Raw genomic sequence first — 17,767 nt, 5'->3', positions numbered from 1 at the left:
TCTGTGTTTTTCTGTTTGATTTCACAGGTTAGTGAAATCAGTGGGATTATTGAAGAACAATTTAATAAAAACAAAATTATGGTGATCAAAACTACACCTGAAAATTTGCATTAGTTTATACATAAAAAAAAATTAAATAAAGTTATTTTTCTAGTATCAGCAGCACATGAGTGGAACTGCTCTGATATGTGGATGCTGTAATGCACTGAAGGAGAGTATTTACTGTGGGAGAGTGGCCTTAGGAAAGAAGGGTAACTATCACCTTTTAGTATAAATTTACTATAATATTTTGTTTAGTTTCTACCCCTGTTGTTTTGGATTGACATTTGATAAACTAAATTCTGCCTGACCAAAACAAACTTTGCCTAAAGATTGTATGTATTTTAACTTGTCTAAGGTTTTGTACTCCTTATATTTTTGTAATCTTTGCTCTTTTTTAGATTAATAAACATTGAAGTATTTGCTGCATCTGCCCATGTGTATGTCCCATTCAGGTCTCACAGAGAGTTAGCTGTTCACTCATAGTCACCTGCAGAGAGAGGTCAGACAGGGGAATGAGTGAAAGAGTGTGTGTGGGTAGCAGAAACAGGTGCTGCTTGTGCTGCATAGCTTTGTATTGAATTTATCTACTTTGATCTTTAAAACAAATAAAGACTCTATTAAAAAGGGGAACGTAATAAGGAGTGGTGCATGCATGCAAAAAATAAAGCACCTAAAGGAATTTCATATATTATGATGAAGTGTTAGTTACCCATATGGATTACTGAAACAAACTTGCTGTTTAAAATATTTTATCTGGTGTGTGCTGTCTGCTTGGAACTTTAGAAGATGCTTTAGCACAGACAACAAATGAAGGGATGTGGCTGTTGCATTTACTGATTTCATTTACCTGTTAATTCTGTCAAGTGTGTTTTCAGTTTTCTTTGTCTTCAATTACGTATGCTTGGGTCCTGTATCTTAGACAGAATAATATAATGAAATTGCTTGCAGCTATTAAAAAATGCAGTATTACAAAGCATCTATTTGTATAAGAAATAAAAATAAGTTGTCTGTCATAAGTGTTTCATAGTGTGAACTTTTTTCTGCTGTCTCACAAATACACAGTGCTAAATGCACAGAAACTGCATAGTCTGTGTTAGTCATCAGCAAGTGAAATGGAAGTTAACATTGTGGTGAGCAATTACTTGCTATATGTGTCATCATAGTCTACAGTTCCTATATGTAAAAAGTTTGTTTCTGAAACCCCCTGGGGTAGTTCCATTAAATTCATTTCAGGAAGGTGCTTTGTTAATTTGTCATCAGTAAAGAAAATCAGTAATGCTGTGTGCATTTGCAGTATGCTTGAAGACTCCTTTGCATATAGGAGGGTATATTATCATCAATATGCTGTATTTAGTCAGTTGTGCTCAGAAAAGCATTCTTGTGAAACTAGCATCTCCTTTTCATGAGTTTTATTCTTCCCTAGTAGCCCTCATTTCACATTTTACCTTGACATTACTGAAAAATATAAAATAGGATTGCCTTTTCTTCTTTCAGTTTCTTCACTAAACATCTGCATGCTAAGCTGCATGCTTTCTGCTTCATGTCAATACCAGGTGAAATTATGACAATATTTAATCCTTGGGAAAAATCTCATTGACTTCAGCAGAACCGAGATTGCTCACAAGTTGAGAAAGAATCTGGAATTTTGCAGCATCTTAATTCTAGAAATTCTGGCATGTATGAGAACTTGAAGACAGTTTTGGCCCAGTAGGGCAGATATTTGGTCAGAGACATGTCTGGTTTGAAATTTTGGTTACAGGTGAAGAAATACAAGACAGGCTTTATTCAGAAAGGCAGAATATCAGCCACGTCACTGGTGTTCAGAGAGAAAAAAGGCTTTTCAGTTACAGATATAGTGAGTGCATCGAGAGTTGCTAGAGTGATTAAGAATTTAGCACATACTAATTATGCATGCAAGTATCTCAAGGTGTGGTAGGATGGCTTGGGTGGTCTCAGTTGTAAAAGCTGTGAAGCCCTGAGCTCCTGAGATGTGGCTGCTCCTGGGACGGGCCAGAACAATGGTATTTTTCTGGGACACTTTCTAAGCTGAGGGGCAGAGGATAAAACCATGGACAATATGACTTTATTTTCACACTAAAACATGCAGAAAATCCCATGTGATTTTTCTGTTTGTTTGTTTTGTTTTTAGTTCTCATAATTTTGACATGATCTCATGACGTTTTAACACTCATGGTTAGCACTACTCCCTCTGAAGCATATGGCAAACCATTTTGGCTGATATTAGTGTTCAGCCCAGCAACCAGAGCTGGCACTGCAGAGAAACAGCCACCTGGTGCTTTGACTGCAAACAAGCTGGCAGTGAAGCATAGCAAGTCAGGAGAACTCCAAGGAGAAGCTGAGATGCGCTTAATAGGCAGCAAGCAGCTGGGCTTAGGGGGGGCAAGGGAGCACAAGCAGCAGCTGGGCAGACCATGCAGAAGGCATGTGTGATAAACTTGTTTTCACCTCCAAGCTGCAGGAAGCCTTAGTCATTTTCTGTTTGACCTTTTTGGCTTCAGGAAGCAGTTTCTCAATTGCTTATGGAATGAACTGTGCCTACATGGTGTCTAATTGAATTCAGAGTCAGCTGTGGATGCTCTTGATGTTGCTCTAGTTAGTTTGGCAAGAATATCAAGGTGGAGGGATATTTTTTTGTTTGTTTTTGACTCTGCACCAGGCACTTCAAAGTCATCCAAAAAGCTATTGTAAAGCTGCATAGAAATGTGCTACTGTCTAGTTTCATGGAACAGAATAGATTTAGCACTTTTCAGAAAGATACTTCATGGGTCATTGCTGGTGCTATTCAGTTACTGCATTTTGATGGAAAAAAGAGTCATGAAAAACAGATAAATTTTTCCTAGACATATGTTTGCACCTTAATTTTTTTAAGCCTTTATGAATGTGGTGATGTAGGGATGCAGGATTCTAAATAGTACTTGCTAATGAAAAAACCAAATGTTTCTCAGTATATAAAAATGCATGTAGCTTGTCTAAAAAGTAGCTGTTTTTCTTTCAAAGGCCAATTTATCATAAAATGGGCTTTATTGCCATGTGAGTTACTGCTGCTTCCTTTTAAGGTCTTCATACCCTTAATACTTTATCTGCCTAATCTTAAAAACAACCTTAATGTATTCTTTTCAATAACATGATAATACAAATGGCTTTCCTTCTGCACTGCTTGTATCAAGTAGCTTCATCATTAGTCAGATTTTAAAGACTGCCTTCTTGCTACCCCAGTGTCTAGCTCTAGGATTGGTAGGTATGACAGAGGGAAAAATGGGGAAGAACTTTAACTTGAATAGAGCTATTATAATTAAACAATTTCTTTTGAAATATCCAGTGGAAGGTTTCTATGAGCAAATCCTTATCTTGAAAACTTCAGCAATAATTTAAAACCACACAACAATCAGTTGTATGCTGTATTAACATAACTTTCTGGCCCTGTGGGAATATGTTTCCTAAAAATACGACCTTATCCATAGCTGAGGAGTCTTTCTTCTGAGTCAATATTTACAAAAGAGGGAGAAAAACAGTTTCCTGTTTCCTGGAGTATTGCTTCAGGTATGTCAACATTTTACTTAGAGAGGTAGCTAGGTAAGTGCAGGGGAAGTCCTATAATCCAACAACTAAATTCAGAGAAATATATGAACTCGATGAAAGCCAACTCACATGCGTGAATGTGATGCGATCATTTCATTGCTCTGGCTGTACATGGACATGCTTCACATTTAATCCAATAAACTATTAATGTAAAATACAGAAAAGCTCCCCTGGGTTAGATTACAGCAGCCTGGACAGCTCTGCAGTAAGCATGCTAACCATAAAGTTACTATGCTTTTACTAACTTTGTGTTACTAGCTTCAGGCAGCTTCACAAGAAAAAAAGATGTGAAAAAATAAAAAATAAAAATTTTATGCCCATTCAGTCTTCACCCTGGTTTCTACATTTTTGGATTAGAGAGCAGATAGTAGAGTTAGTCAATGCAATTAGTTTTGTAGATATTTTTGTGCTTTTCAGTTTTAGCTGAATTTGCAAAAGTTGGGGATTAATCCAAAAAAGTTTAAACAGACCACTGGTTTGACAGAATTAGCTTAGTTCTTGCTATATTGCTGAATTTAATTATTTTTAATTATCAAGTTGCTGGTTAAAAAAGATAGATTTTTTAAAGTTAAATTTCTGACACAACTGTTCATTAGGACTTTGGTTGCTGTTTTCTTTCTTGGCATGTTAGATAAAGCTAAAGCATAATCAAATAAAATCTTGTTTGATGACACACTTTTTTTTTTACTTTGGATAGTACAGTCAGCTGCTATGTTCTGTGGTTTGTCTGCCCTAGATATGCAGCAAATCTAATATGTACTGTCTGTAGAAGTTTCCTCTACTTCAGCTTTAAACCTATCAAGGTGCATCTTCAAGCGAAAACACTGCTCTGGACCATAAATTCAGGTCAATCAGCAAGGGAGTCTAGTGGTGTTTTCACTTACAGAAACACAGTACAAAGGTCAAAACTTCAATTTATCAAGAACTGAAATTTAATCTATGAAGCTCCATGCAGAACCTTGTTGTTAGAAGATGGCAGTGCTTTAGTGACTAATATTATGCCAACTGCTATTCCAGAAGTTCTCCTGTAGAATTTGATGCCTTCTCCAGCTCATGCAACTCATACTCATTGTATGAAGAGTATCTGTGTTTCAACCTCACATTGTTTTTCTTTAATTTTTATTAGCCAGACCTGGAGAATACTTCTAGTTCTAAACTAAAATGTTTAGGTAAAATCACTGAACCAATGTCTTCTTGAAATTCCTGGACCTCCTTTAGAGAGCTTAATGATGGAATATTGTTCTAAACTGGGAGACAGAAGAGACGTTTTTACCCAATAAAACCAGCTACAACACAGCTCTGAAGAGACCTCACAGGAGAGTGAACATGAATAGTTCCTCTTCTGAGTTACTTAAATGCTGAGCTGCTGATGCTCACTGGGGACCTCCTCTCCCAGAAATGTTCATGTGCTTGCCTAGAGAGGGAGTGTAATGGGAAATGGGGCTGGGAAGGGCCTCCAGATATCAGTTAGTTGCCCTCCCTGATGTAACATAACTTCAGCTTAACCATTTCTGACAGATGTTTGTCTAACCTGTTCTGAGAATTTCTGGAGATGGAGAGCCCCTCTCATTATCTTTAGAAAATCATGTACCAAAGTGCTTGTATTTTGCATGACAGCTCTTTCTCAGAACAAGGTTTTTTCTCCTTGAATATATTCTTTATATCTTAATTGTTTACGTCTTGCTTTAGCTCAGATAACAATGAATTGAGAAGCCACCCAAATCACCCAAAACAAGAAAATGAATTATTGGTCCTGTAAACCCTTTTGAATTTTTGCAGTGATGTGAATGTGGCCAGGATTTCATTCCAAGTTACAGACAGTGCTGAAGAAGCATTGTTACAGCCCCACAGATTTGTCAGCAGCACACAGCAGAGACTTGTGCTCTTCAGGGTGGACATGCTGCTGCTCTGAGAAGCCCTGCTTTTGCGCTGAAAATGACACGAGATGAAGCAGTAAAGAGTCCTTTGAGCATCCATGTTTCAGCCATTGTAGCTGTTTCCAAAAGTGCATGAGGATTTCATGAGTGCATTTCAAAAACTTGCCAAAATGCTCCCCAGGGCCTGATAAGTACCATAATTCAAAATCTCTCCTAAGTGCCCCCAGAAATCATTCCCTTCCTATTTGATGTGTGTAATCCAACACCTACACACTCTCAACTCCAGGTTTAATAAAGTCTGGGGCCCTTTAGCTGAGATTCCAAAGCAACTTATACTTCCTATCCCCCCAGGTGAAGCTATATTTCTGTGTCCAGAATACATTATCTGTTATTGACTTTTCATCTGGACACAGATCTTGCAGAATTTAAAATATTTTCCTCTGAGGATGTGTTGAAAACATCTGATGGGTTTGCCTGAGGTACTGTGATGCATAGGCCTTCTGGGAGAGGCTGTAGCATCAGCCTCATCTGTAATTCTGTGTCTGCTCTATGCAAAGACAGGAAGCTATTTAAAAGACAGAGCTAAAGTTCCTGATATAAGAATAGCCAAAACTCCAGAGACAGATGTGCACTCACTATCTCTTTCTAAAACAATTAATTCAAAGTGTGGATTAATGTTATCTTCTATCACTTTTTGTGCACACAAAATGTTTGTAAAGGGTAATGCTGTGTTCAGATGGTGGAACACTGATTTTTGGGCATTTAAACATGTCAGAAGAAGGGTGAATTATTTAAGAAAAGTAAATGTTGTACCCTGCAGATTTTAAAAGGGTAAGAGAATGAATCAAAGGGTGTAGGAATGTTTATTCTAGTATAGAGACTAAGTATCTGTATTCAGAACTCTTCATTTGTCCAGCTTGAGGTAAAAAAAACATAACAGTGTGTCCTTCTCTGCTCCATTCCCCTGGAACCTCCTTCAAGTACATAAGATAAACTTCAACAACCCTTCATAATACTTTTTATATTACTTCTGTCTTCACTAGTGATTCAGAAATCTGAGAACATCGACAAGTGTCATGCAGAGAGGTCCTTATCTCTCCAGAGTGGTGCAATGAGACATTAGTGAGAAATAACATCTACAGAGAATGTTGACATGTTTTTGCTTCACTTTGACCTGTGATGGATGGTTATGTGTGGTCATGCTTTTGTCTCAACTCTTTACCTGACCCATGATACTTTTCATTTCTATGCCTGATGTTGTTATGAAACGCTATACACTGATATGTAATAACAGAGACAGTGAGATAATTTTTTATCCTGTACCTCCTAATACAGAGGAAATTCTGCTATTAATGTTTGTATATGAGGTTATCCCATCTGTGACATGCTATGTCCTTTAGAATGGTCTTCTCTTATTCACAGCATTAATAAAATCTGTGTTCAAAAAGCGACACCAATTTATGAACAGTGAAAAGCATCATATCCAAATTACCCTGTTGTCTTTTTAACCTGGTGTGTTCTCTTCTTTGCAAGGCAAGGTTATCCTAGCAGAGAGCAGCCTCCCAGCAGATGCATTTTCTTGGCACCCTGAAGGATCCATTTGCATTCTTGATGGTGTTTCCAGAAGATTCTGTACTATACAGTAAAGTTCCAGCTCTTGTAGTCCTCATGTTTTATGAGCTTGGAAGTCATCCAGTTTTTTTACTGGACATTTTAAAAATACTATCTGAAGGTTTTAATCATTCTTTCTAAACTATTTCTTTGGAGTATATGAGATCTTTGACATAGATTAATTACAGGGCTACAATTTTTCCATTAGGAATATTTTTTCCTCCTTCCCATTGTCTCCATATTAAATATTTTTTGAAGTTCTTAATTGAGGTGGCTACTCTAATCCAAATATAGCATTTTTGAGTGATTTTGAGAAGCAATGATAGTTTTTCCTTCTATTAATTGTAATTTACCACTACCATGGAATTTTGAGGAGAGAGTGTGATAACTGAGAGAGACTTGAGTAAAAAACTTCATCTTTTAGCATGTTAAATTTTTGAATTTTAAATTCTTTGTTATGTTGTATTGCTTGCAAAAGCTACATTTTTCTATTTGAAACACATTCATAAGATCTGCCAGTAAAAAAAACCTCTCACTTCTCATTTTAGTGTGCCAGTAATTGGTCTACATTTTGATTTCATACCCTATGATGTCATAGGAATACTGTAGTGTTCAGTTTTATGGCCTTCATGCTTCTTCAGTATTGAAGAAGGTTGGTCATAGTTCAATTTAGCAAACAAACCTCATAGCAAACTTAGAATTTATGGTTCTCACAGGCTCATGTGAATTTCTAGAGACTGTTCTCCATTCTTCAATAAAAAATTAGTAGTTTTGGCTTATGTTTTAGCTTGTATTAGTTTGTATTTCTCAGCAGAAAAATACATGCCACCAAGCAAGAGGAATTTTCTGGGATTTTGTTTGTATAATTTCTTTGCTTTTTTAAATGCAAAAGGGGTGGCATTTAGCTGCCCAGAATATGTAGCTGTCAGCTATCATTATGACAGTCTGACTGCATCCAGGCAGAGCCATAGGGGCATTTGCCAAATGTACTGAAATGCAGTGAAATACCCCCGAGTTCCATAAGGTTTCACTTTCTTCCAGTGAATCAAGCTCTTTGATTCCTCTCCTTCAAGGGCTCTAGGGGCATTTTTACTGCTCTTTGTTTGTCCTCCTCGTGGTCTGTCCTCAGTACATGGCTTTCCACATGAAGCACTTCCTTTTGCATATCGGCTGGAGTGCTCTGTTTTCATTGTAGCTCTCCTTGGTGGAGTGTTGGAATGGCCTCAAATGTGTCTTCAGAGGTGGAGAAAATTTTTCATGTGTTGGGAAGCGGTGGGAGTTTGCACACAGGTGTTTCTGTGCTGATGCTGGGGCTGTGTGAGTACGTGGACTTCTGTACTTCTCTACTGCTTTCTGTTTGAATGAGTGGAACTGGGTGGGCATCTCTGCTCCAAGCTGCTCTTTCTCAGGTGCTTGGTCATGCATTTCCAAAGCACTCATGGCAATACTGCTGGGCTACCTCATCACTTTGAGCTGAAGCCCTCAAGTGATTGCAAGATCAGTTTGGGAAACAGAGATCCTTGTTGACACCCTTTGATGTGCCCCAAATCCTTTGTTCTCTCATAGTTCCTGTGCCCTGTTGATAGAACTTTGACATTTCTGGGGTCATCTGACTCTGATATTCCAGGAAGGCATCCTGCTGCTGTCCTGAGATTAATGGTCCTGTCTAAGGTGTGAGAATAAGCTCAGATCCACAAGTAAATGGTGCAGTTCTTATCCTTAAAATGATACCATTTAGTTCCTTGTTCTGCTGCCAAGCAAGTATCTGGCTCTGGACAGGGCTGTAAAAGAGCATTTAAAAATGCTTTCTGCACACCCTCTATTTGATGCTGATGTGCTGAAACACTCCAGAAAGTGCTTCTCTCAGTCCCAGAACTTGACTTGCAGACAATATTTACTGCAATCCAGTTTTGACCTACAGAGCTTGCAAATCTGCCCTTTGCTTTCTACATTCTGTACACAGAGATTCCTCTTTCATGAGGGAGAGAAAAGTTATTCACATGGTGATAGATCCTGTAACTTTACAGAATGAGAAAATAATTTTATTGTTGGCAATGGAAAGCAATATTTATGTCACAGAGAGGAGGTACACTCTCCAATATATTATACAGGATTCTAAATTTATTATACACATTAAATTTTTCCATTCAAAAAGATTCCTTTTTGATAAGATTTAAGGTAGTTATGGTGAAATATTTGAAAATTGAGACTTTTTTTATTGCTTGTGTTGCCTTGAAGTTGAAATTGATAATGTAATAAAATATATTTGTTCTTTACATACCATTATAAAGCTTTCTTCTCTACAGAATAATTTTGAGTGACTATTCTACTGGCATATTTCAGAGAAACAAGATTTGGTTAGGGCTAAGTTATAGGAGACAGGTAGAGTAAGCAGATAGATACAAAGTTTAATCTACCAGTATACACTTAAATACCTTTTTTGTGTGAGGCTTAGAAAATTATTTTTTGAGCTATAGCCGAGTGCAAATTCAAAACAAATAGTAGGGTTTGACCCTTTTGGAAGGTGATTGTTAATTTCTGTGATGGCAGGCAGCACTACTCTTTGATTCATAGCAGGACAACTTTCACTTAATATTGACCGTATGGCGATTTTCACCACATACATTGTGCAGGACCTGTGTCAGGAGCACACAAGGCAATGAACATGATTCCCAGAAAAAGTGACTAAGACAGAGGATGCTGCATTGCAGCATATTGATTGATAGCACAAACCACTCATAATTAGATATCACTTAAACCTTTGTAAACATGTGGGCTTTTGAACCTCATTGCATTATTTTGACACTATTGAATTATCAAGTGTGCCAGCTTGTTTTCAAATTGTACATTTGAAACCATTTATGACAAGAAGGTGTCATGGAACTAGTTTATTTAATATAACCTAATATAACATAGTCTATATTAATAGATAATTTTAATGCAAGAAATGGGGAGGGAGGGATATTATTTGGAATACTCAACTCTGTAGTTTGCATCTTCATAGAATCATAGAATGGTTTGGGTTGGAAGGGACCTTAAAAATCATCTAGTTCCAATCCCCCTGCCATGGGTAGAAACACCTTTCACTAGATCAGGTTGCTCAGAGCCCCCTCAAACCTAGACTTGAATATTTTCAGGGATTGCGCATCCACAACTTCTGTGGGAAACCTGTTCCAGTGCCTCGATACCCTCACAGTGAAGAATTTCTTCCTATATCTAATCTAGACCTAGTCTTTCAGTTTAAATCCATTTCCCTTCTCTTGTCACTACAAGCTTTTGTAAATGGTCCCTCTCCATCTTTCTTGTAGGCTCCCTTCAGGTGCTGGAGGGGTGAGAACGTCCCAGATCTTTCACAATGAATTTTTTCCTCCCAGCAGTTTATTTTTACAGTTCCAATTGTTGCACTGCATATTGGAACAAAAGTGGAAGCAGGAACACTTAACCTATATTTGGAGAGGAAACAATATTTTTTCACTACTTATGGAAATGTCCATTACTGGAATTCTCTGGAGACAGTGACTTGGCTGATGTGCAGGACTATAGGAGGGTGTTGTTGGTACAAGGGAAGTGGACTCGACTTGGTACCTCACTGTACCTACATTATTTATACACTTGTTATGTGTGGCTAGTTGGAACTTCTTTGGTCTGTCTAGCAACAGTGCCAATAGACATGCCAAACATCATTATGTATGTTGCTCAATGTATTTGTTCCCATTTCACAACTTGTTTTGCCAAAGGTGTGTGTAGAGCTCTGCCCTTCAGTTGACTGATATTGGATGATTAATTGAACACGTAAAGATTTGTGAGCTAGACATGACAATTTCACTGAGGCTGGATATCATCTGGCTCTGCAGTTGGACTGCCTAATGGCCAGCGTGTGCCTCCTAGAACCATCAGGACCTGTTCTGTTCATACTGGGTCTACAGCATCTACTGCTGAGAAACTTCCACTTCCCTTGTGCCAGTGCTCATGTGTTGCTGGCTGTGTCATCTGAAAATGAACCACTTTCTTTTGTCAGACACTTCCAGCCAGGTTGTTTCCCAAAGCACTAAAGTACTAAGCCTAAAGACTAAAACTATATCTTGGGTCAAAGATGGAGCTGAGGTTTACAGAAACTTATAGATAGTTGAAATGCAAATAGCAGTAGATCCAGGACACAATATGTTTGTACTATAAGCATATGGAGGTGGGATTGGAGAGTGGGAGGTGAGGGCTAGGAGGGAGAAATGCTGATCCACTATGAACAGCCAGCACATATAAATAAACAGTAAAATCACAGGTGGAAAAACATGGTCAGTATGCATTACCTATGATTACAACCTCTTACCTGGTCCCAGATCCTTTTGCAATCAATTATGAACTACTGACTTTACTAGAAGTTTTTCTTCTAGGTGCTTTCTGACACCATAATTGTTTTTATAATGGAAAACAGAATTAAGTATCTGTGGTGAGAACGAATTGCTGTGATGATAGAGTTAAGGTAAGTTCTGAGAAAGACGAGAATGGTCATTTTTGTAGTCAAGGAGAAAAAAAATAACCTGATAGAAAAAAAATTATGTCAAACTCCTTCTGCCTCAACAATGCTAATAAAGATTAGTTGGAAACTACTTAGCTCTCAGTGACACTCACTCTATCCTTTCAGACATTCAGTTGTTTGCAGGTCCTGCAGACCAAGTTGTCTATCAGGGTATGTTCAAAGAGCCAGCATTTGGGTTTGGTTAACTATCCGTCATGATGGGTCTTACCAAAACCCGCTGAATGTCCCTGCCAGCTGTCACAGAGGGAACACACTTGTGACTGCTTACCAATCTGTCATGGGAAGAACATCTCCCTGGCCTTCATAAGTCTCCAGAGCACATTTGTGTCTAACTTCAACAAATTAATCTTCCTGATGGCGTTTCTTCATTTTTTTTTTTTTTGACAAACTGCTTTCTTTAGATACGCCCTATGGTTTGCATGCTCATTTTAGCAGCATGAAATCACAACGATTTTCTGTACTATTATCTGCATTTGTAAACAAGAGTAAATTTGTAAGAATGGACCACTTTCATTAAAAGTACCTCAGTCCTTGTCAATATCCTTAGGCCCTAAATATATGGCTTGTAAATGTGAAGTGTTTAAAGTGTTACTTATGTTTTGTTTCATATTAATATATGTGATAGCAGACTTCTAAAGAGCTCTGCCCACATTTTGGAGGTTGGATTATATGTGCATTTCTTGAGTCTTTACATAAAAAATAAGAGCCACATTTGGTAGAGGTCAGTGTAACTACAACATATTTATCACTGGCAAGCCTTTTATAGGTTTCTCAATCTGATTTGTCATGAAGGGAAAAAAAGTGCATCTCTTGCTAATGATGATATTAATGTTTCTTTAGCAGAATTCTGATGGGAATTCATTGTTCTTGCCTGTCACATGCTTTTTCAGAAACAATTTTATTTTTGGTGAAAGAATCTTAAGTTCTACCAAAGTATGCCAAATATGTCTATATAAATGTAACATATACTGACTTCCTCTATATTAACCATCAGTGTTTACTGGCAGCCAAAGCAAACAATACTGCAATAAAAGTGAACAAATAGAGGAACTTGGTTTTTATGTCTAGTTTTTTTTGCCATCCAATCAGGTAGGGCTGGTTTTTACTGCCTTTGATGAAAATAGAGTACAAAGAGAACTGGCCTGATTAGAGAAGTGTGGTTCTTAGACTGAAATGATGAGAAACTTCAAACTGTAGGCTGTAGACCAACACAAGTAAAACTTTAAGAGCTTTGGTATTGATTTCCCAGCAGTGGGATTTCACACCTTTTGCTTTCAGATTTTATTACTGGTCTGGGACTAAATTAAAAGGGATAGGCTTCTCTTAGATGCCAGGAGAGTTGATCATCCCTCAAACTTAATAATTGTGTTATTGTGCTGTGGCAATTAAAATGATACCAGCAGCATTCTGGTGTCACTTTTTAGTAGATTAAAAAGTCTGGTTCTTCTTTACTTAAAAACGGCTTTAAATTGAACATCTGAAGTCAGATAGCTTGCATGTTTCCCTGAACATTTGCAGACTTCCCAAAATTGTTTGACCCTTTATCCACAAGGAAGAGAGGAGTTACTTTACCTACTGCCAATGAGCTGAGTAACCTAGCCCTCTCAGTTGTAAAGCTGCTCAGTGCATTGGGAGATTAACTAAAAGGGTCTCTGAAAAATTGCCAGATTCTTTTTTTAAACTAATTTCATCTATTTTTAATAAATGTTGACATGGCACTATCTTCTATACAATTAACATCTGTTAATTGTCCTTCCCTCATGTGATGCAGTCCCTGATGCCTTTCAGCCAGCTATTACTAGAGGAGGAACTTCCTAAGGAACTTAATAAACATACTAAGTAAGAAAACTTACTTAAGTTTAGTAAGAGCTTATTTAGTTCTTATTAAATAAGAACTTTTCTGAGTGACTTGATAGAGAAATGTTTCGTGTTAGATGAAAAGGGCTTCCCCATACTTTACGAGTTGTGACAGCAGAATAGGAATTTACTGTTCCCAAAATTAATTCCTAATATGCTATCTATGGTGGAAAGAACACAAAAAATAAGACAAAGAAGAAGTCACTCGAGTTATTTCCTTTCTCCATAAAGCATGAATTATCATTACATTCACTGTCATACCTTTGGGTCCGCTTCCATTTCTGTGACCTGTAATTCTGCATGCAAGCTTTTGGGTTTTTTCAGCTACTCTTCTTTATTAGTTCGCCAAGTTCCATGTAATGTCCCTGTTCAAGGAGATACTTTCCTTTCTCATGCCTATAGTTAGATTGAAATCAAAGAGAATTCAGAATTTGTCATGATAAATGTCCTCCAGATACACTTAGAACATGTTTTACTCAGAGTGAAAGCATTAAATTGCTAAGTGCACTGTGTCCCATGTTTTGAAGTAATCCCTCAGGTCTTGTGAATTGAATTCAATAAGCCATGATCTGATAAGATTACTTTTTTTCAGGGACCCAGAATTAGTATTATTTATAGTGATGGATGTGTTCCTTTGTTTTGATGTGAATATGCTGATTTATTGACATTGCAAATGAGCAGAACTCAAAGCTGAATAGAGATTATCTAGGATATACAATGCCAATAGTAGTTTCTTGTTATAAGAATGTTTAAAGAATGTCTATCAAATTTTCTTATCCTTTTCCTCAGCAAGATTGTAACTGTATTTCATGGCACAGCCTTTTTGCTCCATGTGAGTACAGCACTTGGCTAATCTGCTGTCATTTTAGGGTGCAGCTCTGGAAAATCACATCCTATTGAAATCTGGTTTTAGCAGGTTTGATAGGTACCCCTTGTAGTGTCTCCCTCATATTTATATTCAAAACACTTTGCCTTGGATGGCTGAACCCAGCTAAGTAGAATCAAATCAAATATGGAATGTGACATGGCTTCAGTGATAATTAAGGTGGGTTCTCAGTTGGATGTACTGCTGCAATTTATAGTAGCTTCATCCATTGGCTTCTTTCTCTATCAGTTGGAAAAAATCCTTTTTGCATTTTGCATTGCTAAAAAGCATGCACAAATGCATGCTGGGATGTGAATTTTTATGCACATTTTAAAAATGCAAGTTGAAATTAAAATTTAAAAACATTTCTATGCTAAGGGTAATAATATTTCAAAAAGCTTCATCTTACTATCCTGTTCCAGCTAAGTATGAATGTGAAAATGTTGAATTAAATTCTCTTTGAGATGTTGATTAGATTTTAATATATTTTTTTGTATTAATGTCAAAAATTTTAACTGGTCGAATCAGCCAATATATTAAGTGATGTTGGCTCAGGAGACTCTATCTTATTCCAAGAGAATAACCTCTAGATTAATGCCATGAGATTTGAAGAATGCTGGATAGTTCCTAGTTTTAGCCTGGCTCATTTTGATTTGAACCCATTTGATTATGGTGTCCTTGGGGCATGCAGGAAAATCCCAAACAAAACTAGACTGTATTTTTGTAACCTATCCAAAAGATGATACTTGCAATTAGTTTGCTATACACTTGTGGTTACATTAAATCAGCATGGTAATAATGACAAATCAATCCATTCAAATGTCAAAATTCTAAAATATTTGTGACCTAAATGAGATCTCTTTTCAAATATGTGTTTGTATTGTCAGTGTAAATATAAAATATGAAGAGAGTGGCACCCAATTCACAGCAAGGCCTTCGTGCATTCCTGCTTGTTTTTAAGGAGGCTGTATAGACTACATAGAGCATACCATGCCTCACATTGTTAATGTTAAATTATTTACTGATTTAGCCTTTTATTAAATAACAATGTTTGAATAATGGACAATAGAGTTGGAAAAACTGTTAAGCTAAGCTAACATAGAGTTTGTGGCCTCTCTGTTATTGTTCATCTAGAAGATACTGAAAATAGCTGTATTGTGAATCACTCTATGGAATACTTGAGAATACCATGTTGTTGAATTCCCCATGAAACCTGGCTGGATTACAACACTACTTCTTTTCCTATCCATTATCAGTAAAATCCCACAGAGATTATAGTAGACTTTTAATGACCTTTGTTTATAAAAACATCAAAACTGTATCTACACTAACTTGACAGCTAATTAAGAAAGGTTTGTCTCAAGTTTGATGTGGACATTGGTTAAGCACCCTCATTCATACTTATACTGTATCATGAAATAGCAAAGTTTAATAGTTCAGACACTTTTCCTGTATGGAACACAGGCATTTTATCAAAACTAGAAACACAAACCAGCATTGAAACTGCTATTTCTCAATTTTGACATGAATACTAGCATTTGCCAAGTAAAATTGTAGTGATCACAGCAAAATTATTGCCCTTACTTAAGCTATGCTAATATCAAGTTTCATCTTTTGTCTTTTAAATCTCTACAGTAATATTCCTACATCCACTGAGAACAATAAGAGATCTGGATGTGGGATCAAACTTTTTACAAGAAGATTTTTATGTACTGTTTCCCACAACCCCAAAGTTTAGAGAAACCCACTCAGTCTTCTGTTTTGGTTGTCATTTTTTTCATTCCTGTCTTTTCAGACAAAATGGGATAAAGACTGCTAGATGAGTTTCTGACTACACATGGATGCTGAATCAATGAAATTCACAGAATGCATGATTCCTGTAATGGAGATGTCACTATATGCACATACAGATTATCTCAGAACTAACAAAGTCTCATTTTCATATCCAAAACATACTGAGTCAATCAAACAGACCCCACTTTATTGCCTCTGCACATACATCTCAAAGTTTAACATCTCTAGTTATCAACTAACCCTAAATGTCCGGAATCTTTACAGGCAGAAAAACAGTGAATATATTTTACCACAGATAGGTTCTAAATACAAGATCCTCAGCAGAAAATCATCTATCCTGTATTTTAAAAGGCTGCAAATTCAGGAATTTTACTAGTCCTCCTGAGCACAAATCTTGGCCCTAAAAATGGTAGAGAAATCTTCAACCTGTAGCACACTCTGGTGTTTAGGGCCCTGCCCACAAAAAGCCAGCAGCATAGGTTTGCTCTTCTGGAATCACAACAGGGGTTTGGATATGATTTTCCAACATCTTGAGTGCTCTAGGCAGCAAGATATAGAACCCAGAACTTCTCTTTTGATTGTTTGGGGGTTTTTGTTTGGTTGGTTGGTTTGTCTTCTTTTGTTTGTTTGGGTTTTTTTGTTTTGCTCCAGGCTTTTGACTACTGAAATATGGAATTGCTCTACCAGGCAAAAGAGCCAGGTTGGAAGAGTTAGCACTCTAGTTGTGATGACACATGCTTGAATGAGTTCATGGCCTCTCCCTTTTGCATCTTACCTTTTAGAAAAGACTGTGCATATGCAAGAAGATTCTGTAAATATTTCCAATAATCAGATTTCTCACTGGAAGATCTTGGCCCTTCTTTCTTTCTCTGTGCCTCCATGAAAGAGCTGATAATGTTTCTAAAATTTTTTTAGAACATTTTGTTTTCTGTTTAAAAATCAGGAACTAGCCCTGGTAGAAAAAACAGATGCTTGAATGGTCATCTTTCTGCTTTATTCTGCACCACTAATGTCCTGCTATGTATTTTCACTGAGCAAGAAAAACCTCTTAGATAGTGCCTAGACAATGCAAACTTGAGAAATTATTAGTGTAGACATTTATAAATTACATTTCTATTTTCCTTATCAGTTAAGACTTCTGATAATAATTTGGTGATGTAATCCATCATTTTGATTTCTTGATTATGCATTAATTCAAGGAAGTGCCATAGTGACCCATTTAATCCACTGTAAAGCCAATTACTACAATAAGAATATAATATTAATATAAGGATAATGTGAAGTGTTCTTTGGAAAGGCAGTTTAGCTCTTCTGGTAAGGACTACATAGCTGTTATTTAGCCAAGTGCAGTATTGTACATCCTGTGCCTTGCATCACCTAGAATTGCACAGGTACGTGTGCATGCACAAGCTTACCTAGGAGCAAATCCAATACTGTTTTGAAGGCCCTTGGAATAAGTGGATGGAATTCCAGGTTTTGAAATCCTTCTTCTGTATCCAGAGTGTGGAGTGAGCTTTGCACAGTCTCCAGAGAGGGCCGAAAGACAGATGACACATGGTAAGTTCCAGCACATCTAAAAAATTA

At 37.1% G+C, this 17,767-nt stretch overlaps 1 protein-coding gene across 13 annotated transcripts in view; it reads left to right on the top strand.

Moving 5' to 3' along the window:
- Nucleotides 1-17,767, top strand: part of C1H8orf34 (chromosome 1 C8orf34 homolog) — a 222,892-nt gene that overhangs the window by 147,299 nt on the left and 57,826 nt on the right. For 4 of the 13 annotated variants that reach the window (XM_086885697.1, XM_086885691.1, XM_086885671.1 and 1 more), the window contains one exon: nt 28-1,058. The exons of 7 other annotated variants lie outside the window; for them this stretch is intronic. In XM_086885697.1, coding sequence (XP_086741823.1) covers nt 28-32 — 5 coding nt within the window. In that variant the 3' untranslated portion in view covers nt 33-1,058. Of the gene's footprint in view, nt 1-27; nt 1,059-17,767 lie in introns of those variants that run through there. 2 more of the 13 variants (XM_086885650.1, XM_086885614.1) reach the window with 2 other exon arrangements.

This window comes from Cyanistes caeruleus, chromosome 1 (assembly GCF_971803275.1).
Source record: "Cyanistes caeruleus chromosome 1, bCyaCae1.hap1.1, whole genome shotgun sequence".
Lineage (NCBI taxonomy): Eukaryota > Metazoa > Chordata > Aves > Passeriformes > Paridae > Cyanistes > Cyanistes caeruleus.
This window is presented reverse-complemented; position numbering and strand designations above follow the sequence as displayed.